This window comes from Pleurodeles waltl, chromosome 6 (genome assembly GCF_031143425.1).
Source record: "Pleurodeles waltl isolate 20211129_DDA chromosome 6, aPleWal1.hap1.20221129, whole genome shotgun sequence".
Lineage (NCBI taxonomy): Eukaryota > Metazoa > Chordata > Amphibia > Caudata > Salamandridae > Pleurodeles > Pleurodeles waltl.
This window is the reverse complement of record NC_090445.1, coordinates 334,342,680-334,367,534: the sequence shown is the minus strand read 5'-3', so window position 1 is coordinate 334,367,534 and position 24,855 is coordinate 334,342,680. Positions and strand designations below refer to the sequence as shown.

Here is a 24,855-nt window from a genome sequence, read left to right as displayed (position 1 = left end):
GTTCCAAAAATCCCTGTTTTTCCAAAGATGAGTTAAAAGTCATAGTGGATGAAATTATAAGAGTAGAGCCACAATTGTTTGAAGCCCAAGTCCAGCACACTCCTCTCAGTAGGAAAATGGAAACATGGGACAGGATTGTCAACAGAGTGAATATTGTAGGTACCACCATGTGCACAAAGGACGACATCAGGAAGAGGTGGAACGACCTGAGGTGGCAAAGCCCATTACCTGGTCTCCAGGCACCAGCTGCAGGCCAAGAAGACTGTTGTGGCCCTCCCAGTGCCCCATTAATACTCTTCCCCTGGGAGGAGAAGGTCTTGGCCATCCTGCATCCTGAGGGCTTGACAGGAATACCTGGGGGAGTGCAGTCTGGTAAGTCACAACACCAACAATGTCACCAAAATGCATTGTCAAGCATGCTCATAACTCAGCTTTTCCCACTGTCTCATTCATATACCTCACCAACATTCAATACCCAGAGTATCTGAGTCCTAACACTGTCAGTGTGTATCATTGGGCCCAACATCACAGTTACCTAGGCCCATCACATGCCACATGTCCAAATGGTGCCTGGAAATTTCACAATAACAGAAACACATTCCAGGATCCATAGCATGTCCCAAAATGACAATGTATGCACACATATAACTGCAGCCAGATCCAGATATGTAAAACAAAACAGTTGACAACATATTTGGGAGTAGAGGAAGTGACCTGACTGCAACTCTCAGCAGGTCCTGTTTCAGCAACTCCAACCACCAGCCCAGTGTCCTCTTGTCTAAAGAACCCTGTTTGTGAACTCTCAAATGAAGTGTACTCACCTGAGGGATAACATTGGTCAAGCGTGTGCAGTACACTGCATGAACTGACTAACTCCCAGGAGTTACTGTTTCAGCAAATCCAACCACCAACCCAGTGTTCTTTTGTCCAATGACCCATGTTATCAACTCACAAATGAACTTCACTCACCTGGGGGGGAGGGGGATTACATTTCTGTAGTGTGTGTAGTAGAGAAACTGACATGACTGCAGCTCCCAGGAGGCCTTATGTCTGTAACTCCGAAGTCCAGCCCAGTGTTCACTTATCCAAACACCCCTGTGGCTTAACTCTCAACTAAAGTGTACTCACCTGAGGGGGAAACCATTTTTCAAGTGTGTGTGTAGTACACAGAGTGACCTAACTGCAACTCCAAGCATTCCCTGTTTCTGTTACTCCAACCACCAGCACAGTGGTTACAAGCCCCAATACATCTGTTTGTCAACTCTCAATTGAATTGTACTCACCTGGGGGGATACCATTGGTCTAGTGTGTGTAGTACAGGGAGTGACCTAATTGGAACTCTCAGCAGGCCCTGTGTCTTACTCCAAACACCAGCACAGTGGTCCCATCCCCCACTTAATCTGTCAACTCTCAATTGAAGTGTACCCTCCTGGGGAGATACCATTGTTCTTGTGTGTGTAGTACAGGGAGTGACCTAACTGCAACTCCCAGCAGGCCCTGATGCCTGTTACTCCTACCATCAGTACAGTGGTCACAAGCCCCAATACATCTGTTTGTCAAATCTCAATTGAAGTGTACTCACCTGGGGGATACATTTGGTCTAGTGTGTGTAGTACAGGGACTGACCTGACTGCAACTTCCAGCAGGCCCCGTTTCTGTTACTCCAACCACTAGCACAGTGGTCACATGCCCCAAACCATATGTTTGTCAACTTTCAAAGGAAGTGTATTCACCTGGGGGGATAACATTGGTCTAGGGAGTGTAGTAAAGGGAGTGACTTGACTCCAACTCCCAGGAGGCACTGTTTCAGCAAATCCAACCACCAGCACAGTATCCTCTGATCCAAAGACCCCCGTTTGACAGCTCACCGATGAAGTGTACTCACCTGGGAGTCAGCAAGCACAGATCATGCTCTAATCAGAGACTCGTCTGTCTACCTAGCTTTATCTTTACTTGCTAACCCAAGATGAAACTATTGAGGACAGGAAGGACAGCTTACCCAGTGTGTGCAAGAAGTACTCCTAAGGTCTCAAGTTGCATCACCAGATTGGCAGCAGCCAATGACACATTGACCCAGCACTGTGCACATGATGACTTCAGTTATATATGCAACCAAGTCCTGGGTCATCCCACTCAACTAGGCCTCCAAAGAGTCAAAGGCATATGCTGCCTCTCCACTGTGTTGGCTTCACTGGTGGTAAGATGTCATTTTCAGGTCGTCCTCCCAAGTGCAAGTGATCTGCACATCTCAACAGCTGTTTGAGCCTAAATGAGTTGGCATGCTTCACACATGTCATGTCAATACACCCAATACCATGGTTACTTGCCACAATTGGATTAACTACAACTTAACTTTGTACAAGCTCTCTGCTTACTGTAACTCTAAACCTGTGGAGGAAGATTTCACAATACAGCCAGTAACAATGTTCGTTTTACTTCAAAAGGTGTATCTGCCGCTAGGCACTCGAGGCCACGGAACAGACTACCACTACGCCCCTGTCTGAAGCCCCCAGAGAAGGTGACACTCCTCGATGTCTGAGTGTGGAGGATGGCTCTGGCCCATCTGGTCAGACGGCAACAGTAAGTCTCACTGTGCCCACAACATCACATCCCAGCCCTGTTGCTTCAACATCACAGGCAACCATTCGTCCCCAACCTGTGTCCCAAGCACAATGTCTACCATCTTGTGTCCCCCAGTCCTGGATCCTGAGGTGCAGGTCCAGGAACAAGTTTGAGAGGCACCCTTTGGCAAGGGAACAGGCCAGTGGGGGTAGGGTGCGTAGGATGGATGCTGTGGGCCAGCAGGGTGAGGCCACTGAGGCTGCTCTTGACCAGGACACCATCAGCCTCATCTTGGGGCCTATCAGGAGTCTCAAGGCATTATGGGCAAGGTATTGACTGAACTCCAGGAAATCAAGCAGCTACAGAGGGACATGCATTGAGGCATGAGGGAACAGATGGAGGCCCACAAAAACAACATGGCCTCCCTAACAGGGGTGTTGAGGGACATACATACCAACCTGAGCAGGGCTTTTTAACATCAGTCTACCCCTTCCTTTGGCCAATCAACAGCAGGCCCAGCAACACTGGTGACAGCCACTGGAAGGGAGACCCTACCAAAGGAACACCAAGGCCTAGACACCCCTGCCTCTGTACCAGCAGATTACCCCCCACCCACCAACGCAAGCAGGGGAGTCCAGCAAAGAATGTAGGAGGTGTGGCTTCCAAGACACCCACCACTGCCAGTAGTAACCCGCTTCCTTAAGGACCTCCTTTGTGTGTTACACATTCACTATGGACTGATCCTGAACCACCTACCACTTCCAATAGGAGGAGTATTCTGGACTTTGAACTCCCAATGGTGTGGCATCTATTCCAATAATTTCATTCACCATGACTGATTCCTTCACAATTAATGTTTTGTTGAGTCATTTCACATATATTTTCTGTAGCTGCATAATAAAATGACCCTTCACTGACTCTTTGTCTGCTGATTTTGATTTCATATTTAGCCATGTAGATATGACAGACTATGTGAACCATACAATGAAGATCCAAGCTACTTGTCCAAAATGGGATATGTTGTATGTACAAAGTGTCCATCTCAGGATTAAAAACATTCCACGCAAACACATACATACAAGTGTCTGCTCAAACTACAACTTTTAATACAGTGTGCAGCACATAGGTTGTCAATCTGTCAGGACTATCGGAAAGAATTATTGGTTCATACTGAGTAAACAAACATGTTGACAAGTACAGATCTCTAGACCACAGTCAGAAGGGATTTGTCAGACGTTGTCCTGTAAAATAGGCAAACATTGGCGTCAGCAGCTTGACCCTTATCACATGCCACACCAAAGTAATCCAACATCACATAATACAAGATACAGACAGATGGCAGTACAACAATCCCTGATAATAGGACCATCATAATCCAAGGCTCATGAATCTGGTGGTATGACACAAACATATGTCATTGTGGTGGCACAGGACCTGTGGCCTACAGTGATTAAACATCTACAGCTAGATACAGGTCAGACAAAAAGTGTGTTGAGGCAATGTGAAGGAAAAATGACTTGGTTGTTGGTCATGCCCACATGATGACACACACAATATAATCGGCCCACCACAGCACACAAAACAAGTCCAATGGGCACTTCAGACCTTCCACTCAAACATTGTGCAAGCTGTCTTGTCACAGGTCTCATACACCCAGACTCTGTGACCTACATTTCCTGGACCAATCCAAGTCCACTTTGTATGCCAGAACAGCATCACATACCTGCCAATGACACAACTCTGAAATGCCCACATGAAGATGTCATAGTGAAGGTACAATGAGCAAACAAGGAGTATAGCCTTGAAACCACACACATGACACATGACACATAGCAAGCATCTGGAAAACAAAGTACATTGCAAGGAAACTGACAGAAACAAACCAACATCATCAAGGTTAGGATGTGTCAAAAGCTATCTCATCAAGCAGCCTTTGACTGATTATTGCAGAGTATTAGCTCCCTAGCTGTATCTATAACACTTTACTCCATACCTGCTCACAACTACAGTTCATTGTACAGTCACAGGCATGACATCACAAGACATACTTACACTCATGAGAAGTAGCTGTAGATGGGATCTTATTGCAAGTCAGCTTCTTCCTCTTCACCACTGTCATCTTTAGTTGGCATTTCAGGATTCTCATCCTGCACCACTGCAGGCTCCCCCTCCTCTGTGATGTAAGGGATATTCCTCCGTAGGGCGATGCTGTGGATCATGCAGCATACGACAGTGATCGGACACACTTTATCAGATGAGTAGAGGAGGGCTGCACCAGTCCTGTCCAGACACCTGCATCTGGCCTTCAGGAGCTCAAAAGCCCATTCAACTGGCCTCCGTGTTCTTCCATGGGCCTCATTGAAGCGGACTTCACCTAGCGTAGCTGGATTCCTCATCGGCATCAACAACCAAGCACGGTTCGGATATGCTGAGTCTCCTGTTAAGTAATGGGACATAAGTGAAATAATGAGTCCCTCACTTTAGGATTGTAGCACCTGAAACTGCTCACACACAATCACGACAGTTGTGACTTACCAACTAGCCTGGCCCTCTCTGGGTGCAGCTGTGACATCAGCTGGGGTATGGTGCTGTTCCGCATTATGAAGGAATCATGTGCTGATCCCGGATAATAGACACACACATATGAGATGTAGAGATCCACCAAACAGACAATTTGCATGCTAATGGAATGGAAGTTCTTTCTGTTGCAATAGACTTTTTTAATGGCCTGCAGTTGCACCAGGCCAACATGTGTGCCACCAATGGCCCTCACCACATGTGGGAGGCGGGCAAAACCCTAAAAGTCAGCCTTCACATTGGCTAAATTCTTACGCTGTGGGAAACTGATTTAGCTGTCAATGTGTTTCAACATTGCAGAGAGGAAATCCTTCAACACCAGACTGAACATTAGTTGGGATGTACCAGCAGATAGGGTGAGTGTATGTTGTAAGGACCCTGTGGCCATGAAGTGCAATACTGACATGACATGGTATGCAGGTTGGATAACTAATAGCTGGCATCAGATCTGGCTCCAACTGACAGCATAAGTCCACTATTGTTTGCCTATCCAGGTGGTATAACATAATTATATGCCGTTGCTCCATGGTCAGAAGGTCTGGCAGTGGACAGTAGATAGGAGGTTGTTGCATCCTCCCTCTCCCAGGGTACCACTGTGTGATAAGACATGATTTGTAACATTAATCCGTGTGTACAGCAACATACATGATTCATGCCAATATCATGTGACAAAGCATTTCTGACTGGAAAGACATGACACCCAGTACACATCCCAGCTGGCAACAACACAAGGCTCACATGTGACTCCCATGGTTGTCAACACGTGTCCACAACATGGAAACTCAATTATCTGCTACAGAATTGCCTCTTGAAATGGGACTGTATTTTCCAAATTGCCAAAAAGACTCCCGGGGTGGAGGACCGCGCACTGCTGACAAATACCATCTGTGCCCTGCAACACACTACACTGGTGGTTGTGTAGAAGGAGCTTCATGACAAGACAGAATAAGGATGTTTGTGATGCTACAACACATATATTGTAAGTATGACTCAGTTCAGAAAGCCAAATACAATATTTCAGGCTGCTAAAACAGCAATGCCTGACCTACACCACTGGACATTAGGAACGACCAGTGGTCGGGCAGTAGGCGGTTCCAACCGTGGCAGACACAGCCATAGGTTAACGTTGTTGCCTCTGGCGGTGCCGGCCCAATTGCTGTTTCTGTCCGTGGTGATGACCACATATGTGGCGGATGCAACCGCCATCTTATGTAAATTCACTCACTTGATTCCTGACACTACTACCACCAACACCTCCACTACCTGCGCTGCTGTGTCCCACCTCTGGGAGCAATCAAGCCACATCCAGCATGTGATAGGGCCCCTGTCTCCTCTCCAGAGGAGCTGGAGAGGCTTTTTAATGAGGTCCTTCTCCCTGCATGGCCAGCTCTATGGTTCACCAGAAAAGCGGGTAAGTACCTCATTGGCCCAATTGACACTGTTCGACACCATCCTTTCCCTCCTCAAAGGCCACAGTGTGCCAGTCAGACTTCTTGTGTGCTTGTTGTTGCAGTTTGTATGGCATAAATGGGATGTACATTGTGCCGGTATTGGTGGTCAGTACCGTATGTTAAGTTCATTCACATTGCGTTGTTCAAGTTTTTTTGTGCTCCTAGATCCTCCTTGTGTTGGATGCACATAACTAGGCAGGGATACTTTACTGCCAACCAATGACATCTCTTTCTTCATGACTGTTGTAAAAGTCAGACAACATGTATGTGCATGACAGCATGAGCTGTGCATGCACCTTGTGTGAGTCATTTGATGATCTTGGAAGCAATGAGTGTAGTACCACAGATCTTTCAACCCAAACTGTTGCCTATCCTGACTCACTCTACCCTTCAGGTTGCCACACAACCACATGCCAAACTGCTGATGGCCACATGAGGTACTGTCATGCATGGAAGTGCGGGAAATGGGAGTGACATGTAGGTTCAGCATTCTTAGGTCCATGACCTGTCACATGTATCTCCCAGTATCTCCCAGTATGGGACCTAGTCCAGGCTATGGGATCTATGCAACTGTGGCACTGTGCCCACTCCCTGTACACCAGCAGATCCTGGCATGTGGACAGTATGATGCTCTAGAGGCACAACCTGCCCTAAATGCCTCAGTCCATTGACTAGATTAGGAATGGGTACAGAGGTACATCCCAGAAGTAGTCCATATGTGCATTTTGCATCACTGTCAGTGTGTGACTCAACCATTTGTGCCAAAACCTTTGATGATTATCTCTTGATTTGTCTCTTGCCATACATGCAAGTAAACACCCATCATAAGAAGGAGATATAAAGCTATCGCCCAGAAGGAGAGGACTCTGGGGATCCACAGCCGGTGGAGCACCCACTGTCCGAAAAGGTGGGAGGACCTGAGATGCTGGGTCCAGAAGATCGCGGCAGTCCAGCTGGGGCAGTCCTTCCAACGTGGGTGGGGCGCACGTCAGACCATGACCCCCCTAAGGTCCTTCATCCTGGCAGTGGCATACCCAGACCTTGATGGGCATTTGTGGGGAGCACAACAACCATAAGGGGGTGAGTATAGGGCCTATACCTGCCTGTCCCATTGCCAAGTTTATATGTTAGGTTCTGACATCTCCCCCTGACGATTAGGAATGAGCCATGTGTGACACAGTACATGAGTGACTATTTGTGTAGATATGTCATGTGGTGCATTCTGATGTGTCTTGCATATTGGCCCAGGGACTAAAGACACAACTGGGTACAATCCACAAACAATTTGCTCTCCTGGGACAACACATGGCTGTGTACATTGATCAATCAAGTAATGTTTGTTGTTGTTGCGGGTGTAAATTCTATGATACAGACCACTATTCTCAGTGTTACAGGCTAAAGAAAGGGAAGTGATGTATCACTATCCTCAGCCATGTGTCTGGTCAACCTAGTGTATTGGCATCTGCCACCCAGAGACTACTTGTCTTCAGCGTGTGACAGATGCTGGTACCTTACTCTTTTGACAAAATGTGTACACTGCTGTTGCATGCATGGTCTACCTGTGTTAATGGGATGATTTCTGTATTCCTTCACATATATGTGCGTTCCAACCTGTATTGGGAATAGGACACTTGAAATGGGGGCACATTTCATGTGGTGCCACAGACAGGAGTGTGTCACCATTGATTGTTGGCTGACACATACCCTCAACCGTCACTCCATATCATTTGGTATGTACAACTGCAGTAGCAATGAGGTGCATGACATGTAGGACTAGATTTTTTAGCCACAATGTGCATTTCCTTGCCAGTGATGTGGCATCATGTGTGAAAGTGTGCTGCACGTGTGTAATGTGGAAGGTTTGTAACCTAACTAGTGGCATGCATCATGGAGTGATTTGCAGATATTTTGGAATCATATGTGTTTGGGTACACCCATTCATTCACAGACATCTGGGTTTGCAAGACCAAAATGGAGGGAGTGATGTAGCTTCCCACTGGGCAACGTGTTGAGGGCCTTCTACAAGTACATACAAATCTATGTGCCTCTCCAACATACATAGGACTAATGGTGTCTACTGATGCAATCGGAGTATGTCATTCTAAGGAGTGCCAGACGGTGGTGATTTCCCTGGGGCTTGCTGATTCATTGTGTTGTGGGTTTTAGGGGCACATTTGCCTGACAATTTGCACATTTTGTCTACAGTGTACATTTACATGCCAGATGTGTGGCATATCTGAGCAACATTAGTACTGCCTCCCTGATTCCACTGGGACAAATTTCACTTGGTGAAGTGTGTATTGTTGATATGTTTCCAGTTTGACATGAGTATTTCCATGTCACCTTCTCCTTGTACTGTACTGTTGTCAGCAACATGGCATGTTCTGGGAGCATCATTTCACATTGTTGTGTTATTGTGTGTGTGACAAATAGATGTCTGCATGACCTTGTGTGGGATTTGTGGGAATGAACTTGGCATTGGGCTACTATTGAATGACAACAGGTAACTGAGGTATGCTTCATAGGCCAAAGCATTGAAGGTCGTTCAATGGTTACTGTGATTGCACTACTACAGCCATTTAATTTTAGTTGTCTGAGATCCTGATTTTCCTGTGGGCAACTTTTGAAGTTTTCAAGTTCAGATGGCAATCATACATATGGTATGGTACGCGTAGTAGCCACTTTGATGTAGTTTGTTGCTGGTGCCTTCTTGACGTCATGGTAAATTTTGCTAACCACAGCTGTTGTTCAAGTGTGTTCATAAACATGTGGTGACCCTTTTTCTCTTTGTATTTGCAGCATCATCCCAGCCAAAAAAAGGAGACAGGGCAAAACCAAGTGGGGAAGCATCTGGCCACGGTACCTCCAGTCAAGACACCACCAACACAGAGGGACCCAGTGGCCCGGAGGGTGAGGGGAGTGCCATGGAGGAGACCAGATCTACATCCTCATCTTCGGATTCAACCTCCAATGGCTACTCCCTAGTGGTGGTGGACCCATTGAGATCTACTCCTGTACCATCTTTGTCCGCCACCCCCAGTTCTATCGCCACCCTCCAATTTGCTCCCCACCCAGTTAGCCCTGCCCGGTCACCCGAGAATGGGCATCTCCTTTGCGGCAGGCATCTCCATCCCAGCCCCTGTTACCCCTACTACTCTAAGTGAGGAGGCTTTTGACCTCCTGAGGAGCATCTCTGTGGGTCAGAATGCCATTGTGAATGCCATCCAGGGGTTGGGCAGCCAACTTCAGCAGGCCTGTTCTTTCCTGGAAGGCATTCATATTGCCACATCTGGCCTACAAAGATATTTTCAGGCTCTGACCTCCTCAATGACAGCAACCACTCCCCCCCACATTCCTCCCCCCAACCTCCCTCTTCCCAATCCAAATTCCCCATTCCACTATCGATCCCAAGCACACAGACACATCCGCATGCACCCACCTGAACACACACAAGCAGCACACATAAACACAACCACCACAAGACACACAGGCACTAAGGCACCACCCCAACAGACAGGCAAACATCTATCCACCATACCTGCAGACACCCCACAAACAGACATCCACCACACCCACAGACACCACCCCAACAGAAACACAAACATCTGCCACTTCCACATGACCCAGCACTTTCACCTCCCAGTCCCCAAGACACGCAAATGCCGACTCTGACGCACAAAACAGACACCTCCCCAAAAAAAGCATACCTCACACCTGCACACATGCAATACATCTACACCCACACACCAGACGACCACTCCCTCAACCTCCAAATCCCCAACCCCTTCTGATGATAGTACCAGCATTCTGAAGGAGAGTTTCCTTTTTGAGCCTGCCCTTTCCCCTGATAACTCCACACCCCTTCCTAAACCCAAGAGGCTTCCCCCATATCCCAACCTATCCTTTCCACATCCAAATCCTCCCCTGTCACACCTTGCACTCTAAAAGCCAATACACCTCCCCCAAGAAGAAGCCCTCCGCTTCTAAGAAATAGTCCACCCCTCCCAAACCCATCCATCCCAAATATGACCCCCACCTCCCAAGGAAGATCCCTGAGGTGTCTGCCTGTCCTCTTGATGACCCTTCTTGTGGAGGTTCCCTGGCAGTGATAGGAGTCAAGTGTGTGCAGAGACTCTAAAATGTACTGGCCAATGGCCTTTGCTATTATGCATTTTGACTTCAATAAACCCAGTGGGTATGGGTACACATTTGTCCTGCAATTCCTTTTCTCCTGAGTAACTTGTGTTGTATGCCTACAGTTGTGTGTGTTTCAACCTGCTTGCTGTTCTATTTGCTGTTATTTGCAATATCTGACTTTGTGGGCAGTGCTAGTGTTACCCGCAACAAAGGTTGATGTTGACTGTATGGATATGTGGGTGTTAATGCCACTGGGGTGTCACCCGTAACAAAGGTTGATGTTGACTGTATGGATATGTGGGTGTTAATGCAATTTGGGTGTCATTGCACTGTGTTCTGTTGGGTATGGTAAATATGTAATATTCTGTGTCCAATGCTTGCATGTATGCATTAGACTTGTCCCCCTGATCTGGATTATACATTTGTCTCATGAGTAGCAGCTTGAGCAGTCTTTGTGCAGACATAGAGGGTGTTCAATTATGCTAGCTTCTTTTGCATTTGACTGTGCATGTGTCCATTTTGCTGTGTGCACCTTGCAAGTATTTCATCTAGATGTATGGCCCATGAGCTTTCTTGACTTGCACTTCCACATTATGCAGACAGGCATGTCACTTGTCTCTAGTTTTGTTTTTTCCTGAGATACCTGGAGGGCCAGTTCCTGTGCAAATGTTGTTTTAGGGGCGTGTGCAAAGTGTAATGTGTCCCAGGGCAACATCCTTCCCCGAGTGCCCCTGATGCCCCCATCCCTATTTTGCAGGTATTATTTGCATAGTGAGCTTTGGATATTTCACTATTGTGCATCCCAAAGTCCTTCCATTGTGCCATGGGCAGTAAAGTCCCCCCACCCCCCGGAACCCCCAGCACACCCTCACTGCCAGCCTTTCCATGTCAGTGAAACCACCATAGAAAGGCTGGCAGTGAGGGGAATTGTAATCAGCCAGGCATCGGTGAGGTCTGCGCCACCTGGCTGAGTACAACTCCTACCTCTGTCATGCCGTCAGGAACTGGGTCCGCCCACCCGGGTTGTAATTGGTCAGTTGGACGGCCCGAGTGCAGTGGTCCGACTGTCAGTGCAAGTGTGGCAGTCTGTAATGAGGCCTTTAGTATCTTATTTGGAACTCGGATTCCTCTAGTGAGGAAAGGCGGCAGATCTGAACAAGTTTCCACAGGTCTACCTTCTCATCAAGGTCTCCCTAATACAGATTTGCTGCTGAGGAAAAGTTCCATGCAGGACAAACCTGTTTCTTCAACCCAGGAAGTCACACCTTTGCAGTACTGACTCTGGTGGTTTGTCCTGGTTCTCTAGCGGTCTGGAAGTCCAAAAAAAGGTTTTTAATTCCCAATTTTGCAGGCGTCAGTCTCTTTTTTCCCTCAGGTTTTTACCTATGGATTGATCCTGCCAAGGCTTTGCTAGGTTCAGGGCAGGTTGAACTGGGCAATGGTCTATCAGGAAAAAAGTGTTTTTTCAGCTTGTTGAGTCCCTGTCGCCACACAGCGGATCAGCCTTCTGATCCTTAGGGTCTATTTATTTGTCCTGGGTACAGGAGGAAGCATGCTCCTCTCAGGCCACAGCAGTCCTCTTCTGTTCTTCTGCTGGTTCAAAGATTATTCTGTGGGTACCTTCCTTAGGGTGCTACATGTTTTGTTGGCACAGCTAGTGCATGGGGGGTCACTTCTAGTCCTTCCCTGACTAACAGGGTGAAGGTTCCAAGGAGTGATCACACCCACTTTGGAGCAGTTCTTGTTTGCCCTAATGTAAACAATCTCACAGTGCACTTTACCCTAAAAATTCGAGAAACTGGTCCTCCCTTGTGCAGAGCCTGTGTGCCCACCAAGAGGTGTGACTAGGGAAATGAGGAGTCCCGTCCTCTGTGATTACTCAAAACTGGTTCTGGGGTAGCTTTCCTAAAACTGGGTTTGGTGCCAAGTTGACTGGGGGGGAAGTGCTGCCTTCTGCAGGTCTCACCTTAAATGTATTTGTGAAAGAACAGGCCCCTTTACAAGTTATTGAACTTAGGGTATACACCCTTCTGGTCTACCTGCAACTCAATGAAAAACAGCTCCCCACACCAAGGCCATTGTTCCTGCTCCAGAAGCAGGTTTCACACTTCATTAAGGCCAAGCATCGGCTGGGAAGCTGCTGAAGACTTAATGAAAAATACCCTGCAGGAGGAGAAAAAAATAACTTTCTAAAAGCTATTTTTATAAATGTTTATCAAAACTGTAATTTCAACAATAAACTGGACTTTTATTAACTATTAAAATTAGTCTTTGAATTATTTTTGTAGCAGTTTCCTGTCCAAAGTTAAAGTTTATAATTTTTACTGTGACATTTTATAGGATTCAGCTACAGTCCCACCAGTGAAAATGGGTTTTGGCTCCTAGACACTGGAGCAGCATGCCTATGTTAATTTTGTACATGTTCCACTACCTAGTGGACACCAAAGTGTACTTCAAGGTGACTTAAAAAATAAAAGGAGTCCCACCTGTCAGAAAGGGTTAGTTGAGAGGTCTGTGCTGAATTTAGGCTGCACAGAGTAGGCCTGAAATGATATTTTCTATGTCACTATAGTGGATGGCACAATCAGTGCTGCAGTCCAAAAGTGACACTTAACATTCTATGCCATGGGTGTACTTCTGCACCATGTACTATAGCCCTATAGGAAAGTTAAATATGCCAAATAAGCTTAAGCCAGTTTCAATATGTTTAAAAAGGGAGCACAGGCACGTTACTCCTGGTTAGCAGGGGTAATGTGCATAAAGTTTTAAGTCCAGCAAAACAGATAGGGCAAACATTGTTGAGCAATCAAGCAAAGATGGCCATTTTCTACACAGAGTAATAACAATTCATGTTAACATATCCTTTTCACAAAACATATGTCAGATCTACTGCCTTTATTGTAACATTTGATAATAGACAGATCAAGCCTACAGGCATACAAATGGCTTGCCACTATAAAGAACTCTGTTGAGTATAAGCTTTGACACAAGACAAGAAGTGCAGTATTAGCCATCTTTTCAGTGGAAGCAAACAATTTTGGCCCAATCAAATATTGTACTCAGTGCAATCAACACGTGGGTGGGGCTAAACCCCTGACCCCCCACCACCCCCTTAGTAGTACTCTGAAAGTTTGTTTTTGTTGATCACAGATGATCTGGCAGGAGCTGGGCCATCAAGTCAGACCTAACACGGCATCTGGGAACTTTCTAAATGGAATAGTTGTGGAATTCATCTCAAAATTATAGGACTAATATCAAATTGCACAGCAATGTGAATTTAGAAACAAAGAAGGTTTACTGTCTGTCATGACATTCTCCTACCGACAAGGGAAGGTTTTATTGGTATGCAATGGTAACTGAGACAGAAGGAAATACATGCATACAAATCAATCAAACAAGGAGGACTAAGAAAGTTTGCATTCCCAACTAGAGGACCTCATTCATCTGATGCATGTACTATACCTTAAGGCATCAAGTGGTAGTTTGATCCCAGACAGACTAACGTGAGCCAAGGAAAATGTACTGCTAAAAAACTGTCTGAAAGAAGGGAGGGCATCCTTTCCTTTCCTGCAATGGAAAGATAAACATATGTCAAAAGACAAATTTTTTATACCCACTCATCAAAACATATGTGTAGATTGCGATGGATAGTGACAACTGAGACCTAAAACCATGCCCTTTTCAATATTCTTAATATTAATAAATACAAAGATATGTTATGGACAATAAATGTCATACACTCACTTCTAAAACAAATACAGCACAAAAACAGTGGGCCCAGTTTACCAGTTTCTAGTACTTGTGTATGTGAAGTATTTCACCTACCACAAAATGCTATTCACTGATCTATATGTGGAGACCTCCACTTCCACCACTCTTATCTTTACTGTGCAGAGGCCTCCGCCACTTTTGAAGCAAACAGGGAGGGACATAGGAAGTGGCTGGGAAATTGAGAATACTTACACCTCAGTCAGGGGGGGATTAAAGAGGATCTGGCAAATACAAACACCCACACACAAATGAGTAAAAACATTGTTGTTCACAAAGTACACTTTTTACAATTAATGCAGCCAAAAAGGGCCCAGAACATTAGTAAATGTGCTCCAGCCCAGCCTTGGGGAAAGTCCACCACCACTGGTACAGGTACTGAAACTGTAATACACTATTACAGAAAACAAAGGAAGCATCCCCATAGTAACTTTTAGTAAATAAATTAAATTACTTTAACTTTTTTTTAAAATATATTTTTTTTTACTCGCGATGAGCTCAATAATGGTGGTGTGCTCTGGCTGCTGCTATTAGCTAGGAAGGTAGGCCAGCCTTGCCATACGTTTTCAACAAAAGGAAAACACTGCACTCCGGGAAGTACAACATTTCAAGATATTTTAATGAATTCTTCAGACTAACACTGAGGAGTTTCGACCAACATGGTCCTTATCAGGGTTAGTGAGTTCATCATCTATTTCTCTTTGTATATAGACGCCTGTCCAGTTTGTAATGACGCATTCTGGGAAAGATAGTATAAACCAAATAATGGAATGAAATTCAACATTACACACAACTTTAAACAGCAACAAATTAAGGCACATTTGCTAAGGATAACTGTATCTCATATGTCTATGGGATGAGTGCATTTTTCACCATATCGAACTGGTTAGCTCAAGCCACATTTGCATGTTCATTATTGCTAAGGGAGTAGATATAAGCTCAGTACTCTCTGCGGTGTGGCACTGCCTGTTGTTGCTGGTACAAAGCACTCTGATATGATCTCATCGACTACAGTTGTCATAAAATGTGTGTAACAGCTCAATGATTTTTACTAAGCACATTTAAATATTGATCCCCATGGTCAGTGTCTCAGTGATTTTTATGTCTCTCACATTAGGTTTGCAATTAGAACACAAGCCTTTTTAGAGTAAGGGTAGCTTAATAAAATCACAGTTCCAGGGAGTGCTCCCCTACTGAATGTTAATTGTTGGTGAGCTCATAAAGACAATGGAATGTATTCAATTCATAATCATTGTCTATCTATAGAGATGTACATGCAATTCCTTACCGCATTCAATACATTTGGGATTTTAGTTCTCAATCTTATTATAAATTTAGATTCCAGGTGGCAAAGTTCCTGTGTTGTGCCTCTGCCTCCGTCATTTTTCTTGATTACTGATATGCCATGGTATCTCATAGGTCTTCATTTGTTATTGTTAGGTCATACGTAGTGTTTCACAACGGTGTAGCAACTATCTCTACTCTGTATATACCTTCAAGATTTCTTTTTTTTAGGGAGCAAAAGGTACAAATTCTAAACCACATTCACATTCAATGGTATATACTACATAGGGGGTCATTATGAACCCCAGCAGTTCAGCCGGCCATGCCGGCGGCAGGTGAAAAGCCCGCCACCGGCATGGCGGGCTGAACCGCCATATAATGGACACATTCCACCGCCAGACTGACTCTGACAGGCAGCCTGACGGTGAAAGGAATCATTATCCGACAGGGCAGCGCTGCTGCCCTTCGGATAATGATCCCTACTGCCCCCAGCCTTTCCCTGTCGGGTTCCCCTGCCAGGGCAAGGCTGCCAGAAAGGGTGCTCCTGGGCCCCTGTGCAGTGCCCCATCGCGCAGGTCACTGCCCGATTTACGGGCAGTGATCTGCACTACGGGTGCAGCTGCACCCGCCGCACAGAGGCAATGTCTCGGCCAGGCATTCTGCTACGCCGGCGGACAAAAACAATGATTCCGCCCGCCGGCCCAGCAAAATGTTCATTATGCGGCCGGCGTGGTCCCAGGGGGGCTAGCGGTCAATGATATTACTGCCGGCCTGAACACGGCGGTTAACACCGTTGTGTTCTTAATGAGGGCTATAGTGTGTTTTGCATGTTATTCTCTGATTGAAGGTTATTATCAGATTGTTAAAGTCAGTGATGCGTTTCATGTTCATACCAGTTTTGCAGGCTTTGCATTTGTTGCATTTGGTCAACCCAGTTTTTTGGATGTTCAACCAAGTTTGTGATGGTAGCTCACAAAAAGTGACTGAAGATCAGTCAATCTCTTAGTGATGGCACTTTTCTGTATTGGATCTTGGGTCTTTTGGTCCACTTTGTTTCCTATGCCAGGTTCTTGGATTATAAGATTTCAATGTGTGTTGAAAATCCTACATATTTCTTGGCTCTCTTTACTGTAGATAAGTATCAAACTGATACTCTCATTCTCCCTTCTTTTCTCATTTTATTCCTTTGTGGTAATGAGGGTTGCATGCAGGTTTTGAGTTTCACTCTTTCAAGACCTTGTTTGATATAATTCCACTGATACTGTCCTTACACAATATCTGCCTTACTTCTTTGAAATGACTTTCCATTTCTTAATCATTTAAACAATTTTGTTTTATCCCCAGGAATTCTCCACATGATATGATTTTTATGAGGGTTTTTAGATGGAAACCTATGCCATGCAAAATACTATTGGTGGCAGTAGGTTTGCTATATAGCAATTCTCTCTAAGAGATTATCTTATATGTAGGCTCTGACATTGACGGAGTCTACTTGGGTGTTGCTGGTGGAGTATGTAAAGCTAAAGCCACATTAATTGTTTTTTTTATTTATTGAAATATAGCATTAACTCTACCTGTGTTCCTTTCCAAGTAATAGGTTGTCTATATACCTTGACCAGAGTATATGCTTGTCCAGATGTGAGCCGTTCTCTTGACTCCAGAATATTTCCTTTTCCCACAACACCATAGTAAGACTGGTATAAGTGGGGGAAAAGGAAACTCCCATGGCAGTACTACACTGCTGTTATATTATTTGATGATTGAACAAGAGTATATTATTGGTTAAACATATCTCAATCATAGTGAGTAACATATTCAAGTGCTGCAGTTCTCCTGTATTCCTTTGTCTGAGAAAATGTTCCACGGCTTTCAGACCCATTTCATGCTTGATGGGTGCATACAATGAAACCACATCAATGGTGATCAATACATAAACATCTTACAAGGTAATGTTGGCCAATATTCTCAGGTAATATCCAGTATCTCTAATATAGGAATTGAGGGTGGTGAATAAGGGAGCCAAGTAGTGACTAATGTATATAGAGATCTTCTCATATAACGATCCACATTCAGCTACTGTTGGTCTCCTTGGTGGGTTCTTCAGTGTTTTGTGAACTTTGGGAAGAAAGTATATGGTTGGAATAACTGGGTTACTAGTCTGTAAGTACTGGTATTCATCTTCATTAATCAGAACATCGTCAGAAATCACTGACTCAACATAATCTCCTACCAAGACTACACACAGTTCATCCTCTCACTCTCCAAGGACAACTCCAAGACAAGATCCAACTTCCACAACTGCATGAACAGCATCACATAATTGTCAAAGGACAGATGCCTCAGACTCAATACCGACAAGATGGGGGTAGTACTGTTCGGTAACACCACCTCACCTTGGGACACCTCTTGGTGCCAGCCATGCTAGGGCCCTCACCCACTCCCATGAACCACATCAGAAACCTAGGAAGCATCATCTTCAATAAACTCAACATGAAACATCAGGTCAACGCCATCTCCTCCACCTGTTTTCTTACCCTCCGCAAGATCTTCAAATGGCACCTTCACGAAACCAGACGTACATCACACCAGCCCTCATAACTAGCCAACTAGATTATGGCAACACACTATGGCCCTTATTATGACTCTGGTGTTCCATGGACCACCAGGGCCATTGTAGCGGATTCACAGCCACGGGACTGACGGTGCAGACAGCCATATTGCGAAAATTGAGGTTTGGCCACTGCCAAACCGCCCAATGCTTGCCAGTCCTGCCGCTTTACCTTGGCCCGCCAGGCTGGAGTTTCCACCTGCAGCCCGGCGGGAGTCAGATAACCGACAAGGTCATTCCGACTTGCCGGTTGGTTCCATCGCCACAAAATGCTGTCGGTAAGGTATCCCGACGACAGGAACTTGCAATCCTGTTGCCAGGATACCCCCCAAACACCTCTGCACAAAATCACGCATGCACCCACATACACCCAATCACACACAGACACACCACCACTCACACACGTACTCACAACATTCACCCCATAGACACGCATACATACCCATACACATCAGACATGCACACATACACTCACTACCCCCACCCCTCCCTTCTCCTACATCCATACATACAAGCACCTGCATGCACTCACACACCCCCTTTACCCCTTACATATACACCCATGCACACACCCTCACCCTCCGTTCACATGCATACACACTTGCATCACCATCACTACATTTACACACAGGCACACACGCACGCATGCACAGGCACCCCCACACATTCATGACACGCATATACACACTCACACACACCCATTCACACCCCCCCACCTTGAGCGGCACTTACCTTGTCCGACGAGGTGCTCCTCCATTAGAGGACGGGAACAATCTCCAACTGCCTGCTCCGCCACGCCACCAGAAGACCGCCACAAAGAATTACTGGTTGTAATTCTGTGGACAGTCTTTTACTGCCGTGGCGGTGCCGGCAGCTGAACCGCCTAAGCGCCGCCAACCGCTGTGATGAAATCCACCGGATATCCCACCGCTGGCGGGACGGATATCCGGTGGCAGTCATAATACAGCAGTCTTCCAGCTGCCGCGGCTGTGAAGGTCTTGGCGAAAGACAGCCACAGTCATAATGAGGGCCTATATGCCGGATTTGCCACTGCTCTAACAAATAAACTACAAATCATCCAGAACTCAGCAGCCAACCTCACCCTAGACCTCCTGAAATGAACGCACATCACCCCGCACTTAAGAAACGTCCACTGGCTGCTTGTACACAAATGCTGCCATTTCAAGTTCCTGACATTCGTGTACAAATCTCTGCACAACCTAGGTTCAGCATGCCTCAACCACTGCTTGGACTTTCACCACCCCTCCAGACTCTTTTGCTCCCCCTCGCTTGCAACCACTCCACAAATTTGTCGCAGCACTTATGGCGGTCGCTCATTCACATATCTTGCTGCAAAGGCCTGGAAGAGCCTCCCCCCTACCTAACATCAGCCCCCTCCATCCAGGACTTCAGAAAAAATCTCAAGACTTGGCTGTTTGAATGAGAAAAACGCAGCTATCACAGCGCCTGGATGCCCTCAATGCTGATTAGTGTGCTATACAAATACTTTGATTGATTGATTGAAAAGTTAAATGTGCCATTGTTTCAGTTTTACATTTAAAGCTGTGGACAATCTATTGATGGCATTTCCCAATAGCTTTTTGTAGCTTTTTTATCATGTAGATGGCAATGGGCTTCATTAATAAAGTTTTGTTTGTCCATCAATACTATGTTGCCATCCTGGCCAGCTGGTTTTATAACCCCAGAATCAATTTTGGCAAGGTTTTCCAATGCTTTGCAGTTTTCATTAGTAAGATTTTCTTTTCTGTTTTGTTGCCGCAAGTTCTTAAGTTTGTCTGAATCAGTTACTATTAGTTCATAGAAAGTGTCAATTTAGTTACCAGGTGATTATGTTAGACAGAACATTGGAATTATTTTCAAGTTACTATATTTGTGTCTGTTGGTGTCAATTTCATGGTGTTCCAACACTTTTGTCTGTCATGCCCTCATCTTTTAAATCATACATTATATCAAATACATATTTGAGATCAGGAGCCTGTTTAATAGTTTGTCTGGTATCCATTTGTATGGGGTCATATTAGTCTTTATCACCACATACTTGTTTTTTGCACAAATTTGTAGGTGACCAACCTTGTTTCAACATGGTCAAAATGTTTCTCGGGCAGAAGGACAAACTTTGATTTTGTAATTTCAATTTATCCACAGACAGTTTGTATTTTGGGAAATTCACAATCAGATTTCATCTGTGAAATCATTTATGGTTTCTTGCAATTGCAAAGAGGCTATTATCTCTTTCCTGCGCCATCTTCTAATTTTCAGTGTTTCTTGACTACCTTCTTCCACGATGTCCCCTGCCTCTTTCCTTTGACATTCTATGGCTGATATACATTAGTTTCATCTCTTCAAAAAACGGTCTTAATGAATGATCTATCAATAGAAGTACCCTACCCTTCACTTACTTTGTTACAACTTTCAGTAGAGGAGTGTTCCCTAAAACTGATTTTACTATACTAGACTTACTATAAAATTCTAATTAAAAGCCTTATAGGAGAGACATACACATCACAGAAACACCTACCAGAGACATTAGTACCAGGTTTAAAATAGATATTAAAAATATTTTACATTAATATTTTACAATACAATAGTTGTAACCTTTTTTGAAATGTTTAATAGCTTTTTATTACATTTTCTCTTTACTTTCCACAGGGAGACCTCGGCCAGGGTGGCAGAGGTCTCAGCATACTTGCAAAAAGGTACAAGCAGTAAATTTACACTGAAAACTCCTGGTGTAGGAGGCTCCACCAGATGGTGGAGCCATGCAGGTCTGCACCTAAGAGTCACTTTGAACTTGGAAATGGAGAATAGCAAAAAAGTCTAAATGTATCACCTGGTGCAGCAGCAAAATTACATGTGAGGGAATTTGCATGTATACAATTACCTTTGTGAATAGTGCCGAATACAAGAAAATATAGCCACATTATGAATCAGGGTCCAAGAGGATGTTTAGAGGTTTATTTATTGAGTATGTTGAGCAAAGTCTCTGATGATTTACTGCAGAGATAGCTCAAAGGTTCCATTAATCGCATAAGGTGGTAAGTGGGCTGCTACACCATCATGCCAGTTGTATTGGACTGCTCTTGAATAGCTGAAACTAGGACAGTAAAATGTTTGCTTCTGGACTTATTTATTGATAAAGGCACTCCGACGGCCATTATTTTATGCATTTTGAAGGACAAGTTAGTACACTGAATACATTTTCAGACATATTGGTCAAACTTGATATTTGTAGATAATCCTTCCTTAAAAGTCCCACTCTCATTATTGTATAGGTCAACACAACAACAAAATGATATTTTCAAGTGTTCAGACAAACCTATGAGAACACTTTTCTGAAATACAGTGGCCACTTTAAACAAATGAATGAGTATAAATCTGAATACCTACTTATGAGAGAAGGCATTTCGGGTGAGGTTGAGGTAGGTCAGGTGGGTGCAACATCCATGAAGCAAAGCTCCAAATAACTATGGAAGAAATTATTATGTTATTATTTACTTACAAAGGCCAATATATCTGCATATTACACCTTTTTCAGAGGCTCACTCCTCAACTATATGGAAGATAATCTACAAGAGGAAATGTTACTTACCTGTAACAATAGTTCTTCAGAGTGAGTAATTACAATAGACATGGAAAATTATTTATTGTTTTAGAAAGGTGTGTCAATCCCAGGCTGTTTTTGGCATTCCCAAAATATGTGTCCCTAGGGTGAAATACAGTCTCAGCTGCCATGGACCATCTCTAATATTTGTTTAAATGCTGGCGTGGCTATATCAGATAGAGAAAATGGATGGTAAAATTTGTCTACTCTGTTCCACTTGGAGGTTGTATAGAATTGCATACTTACTTATGTGGGACGTGTATGCATACGTCCTTGTTTATATGAGACAGTGCTGTGACACGTTTAACCATACCAGTGAAGCAGTCTGATCTATGTATGAATATATTGGATAAAGCAGAAGGAAACATTTTTTTATCTGAAGTCCTACACCTTATCAAATTCATAGGCACTAAACTGCCCCACCCGTATGTGGGATCCCAGTGCAATTTATTATTTATTTAATATGCATATATACACACATATATATAGGTAGGCTCACATTTTAAACGTACCAAACCATTGAAATTCACCTGTTAAGAGTTATCTCAAGTAACTATAACTTGTGCCCTAAGGTAACTATGACTCAGGTTTTTAGCCTAACCCTGGGGGTCCTTCTGGGACCCCATCACCAGAGCTAAGGGGTCAGAGTGAATGTACCATGGCCCCTTTTCTTTATTTATAACTTTTTTGGATGGACTGAGCTGAAGCTGAAGTCCCAACATGGCTGACAACATTTCCGTGTTGAAGTGATGTCAGCCAATCAGATCTCAGCATGAGATCATGAGGGGTCGCAAATCCTTTGTGTTCCTATACATATAAAAATTTAAATTTCCTTTAATTTCTCTTAAACTACTGAATGGATATAGACCAAATAAAAAAAGGCCTCTTTCTGGAGCCACTGCAGCTCTGTTAAATGTGCTTTGGACTTACTAAGGAGGGTTTCATTTGCCAAAATGTGAGATTGGTTGGAAGAGTTTGAGAAGAAGGTTGGCAAGGAAATGCTGTGACTCACAAGAAAATCCATCACTTCTGTAGGAAGAAAAGTAGAGTGGGTTCTCATTTCCACTGAGTTTTCATGAAAAACTGTGTAACGCTCATGTGAACACAGGGCCTGGATTTCACTGATTCTGTGCACAGAAGTAATAGCTACTAGTAACGCTGCCTTCAGTGACAAATGCTGCAGAGTTGCCTTGTGTATTGGTTCAAAGGGAGGGCCCATAAACTCTGAATGCACAATATTCGATTCCCACGGTGAAGAAGGTGCCAGGCTGCTAGGAAAACCTTCTTGATACCCTGTACTGGGATTTTCAAGAGTTTGTCAAGGAGATTCCCTACACGTAGTATTCGCTGCAAGGTGTACCTTTAGAGATGTAAAAGAAAGGTCACACCTTGCCAAAGGTAAAAGGTGGAATAACCACCTTTTCTTAGCATCTAATAGGGTTATAGTTGTTCTGTATACACCAGATACAGAATCTCTTCCACTTAAATGTATATGATGCTTCTTCGCCTCTTTTAAAATGTCCATACAGTTTTGTAGGATAACTACATTCAATGATGTAGGATCAATGATGGGAGTCTGGGATGTACGATCTGGCCCTCAGCCTTGGAGAGTAGGTCTGGTCTACGCAGCAGCCTCATGTGCGGTCTCTTTGACAGGTGGAGAAGATCTCTGAGCCACCACTGCCATAGCCATTTGGGGGCTACAAGAACCAGTCATGCTCTAGAATATCGTAGCTTGATCAATATTGCTGAAATCAGTGGGATGGCAGGAAAAGAGTAAAGACATTTCCCTGGTCAGTCGATCAAAAGGACATTCTCCATGGACCTTAGTTGGTAATATCTTGAGGAGAACCCTGCCCATTTTTTGTTGTTTGCCTCTGCAAATAGGTCTAATTTTGGATAACCCCACTCTTTGAAAACACTTTGCAATACTTCATCATGGTGAATTTACTCTTGTTTTTTTTCTATTAGTCGACTGAAAGTATCCGCTTTTGAGTTTTGAATCCCTAAGAGATGGACAACTTTGAGAAGAAGAATACTCGTCAATATCCATTTTAAAAAAGTTTAGCCTTCCCGGGAAGAAGGTCTCAAGTGTGTTCCCACCTGCTTGTTCAGATAATACACTGCAGTTGTATTGTCCATCTGAACAAGAGTACTCTCCTGAACATTGAGAAGCATGATTTTAGTAGTAGATCGACAGTTCTTAACTCCAACAGGCTGATATGGTAGGAGTTATCCTTTGCTGATCATGTTCGCTGTACATGTAAACGGTCCATGTGAGCACTCCATCCTAGTAGTGACACATCTGTTGCTATGGTCAGCAATGGAATGTCCTGTTGAAAAGATACTCCCTGTGGCACCACCAAGGGAATGATTGGAGCGCTTCTTGGGCTAAGGTTAACTTCTTCTCCCAGCTTCCCGATTTCTGATTCTACTGGTCTCTTGGGCATTGCTGTAATGGCCTCATATAGAGGTTAGCTTTCGAGTAAGAAAATTGGATGATGCCATCCACCCTAGTAATGAAAAAATGTGTTGTTCAGGTGGATGCAATGTTTGAATCAGACAGCAACATTTCTGTGGGATAGATTTGAATCTCACCTCCGAAGGATGGACTTTTGCGACAATGGTGTTTAATGTCACTCCCAAGTAGTGAATCATTTGCACTGGATTAATTATTGATTCTTTACCCCATGCTTTGTAAGATTAAGCTCTTTTATTAACCACTCTTTCAGGTATGGGTAAACAAAGATCTTTAACTTTTGGAGATATGACACTACTACTGCCATGTACTGCCATGCACTTTCTAAAAGTGTGAGGAGCTGATTTTAGGTCAAATAGTAGGACTA

At 44.3% G+C, this 24,855-nt stretch overlaps 1 protein-coding gene across 1 annotated transcript in view; it reads right to left on the bottom strand.

Annotated features, from left to right (window-relative positions):
* The window catches only part of CARMIL3 (capping protein regulator and myosin 1 linker 3), a 1,220,401-nt gene that overhangs the window by 713,278 nt on the left and 482,268 nt on the right, over positions 1-24,855 (bottom strand). Inside the window, exons 15-16 of the mRNA XM_069238205.1 lie at positions 21,796-21,872; positions 14,190-14,294 (exon numbers count right to left, since the gene is read on the bottom strand). Coding sequence (XP_069094306.1) covers positions 14,190-14,294; positions 21,796-21,872 — 182 coding nt within the window. The remainder of the gene's footprint in view (positions 1-14,189; positions 14,295-21,795; positions 21,873-24,855) is intronic.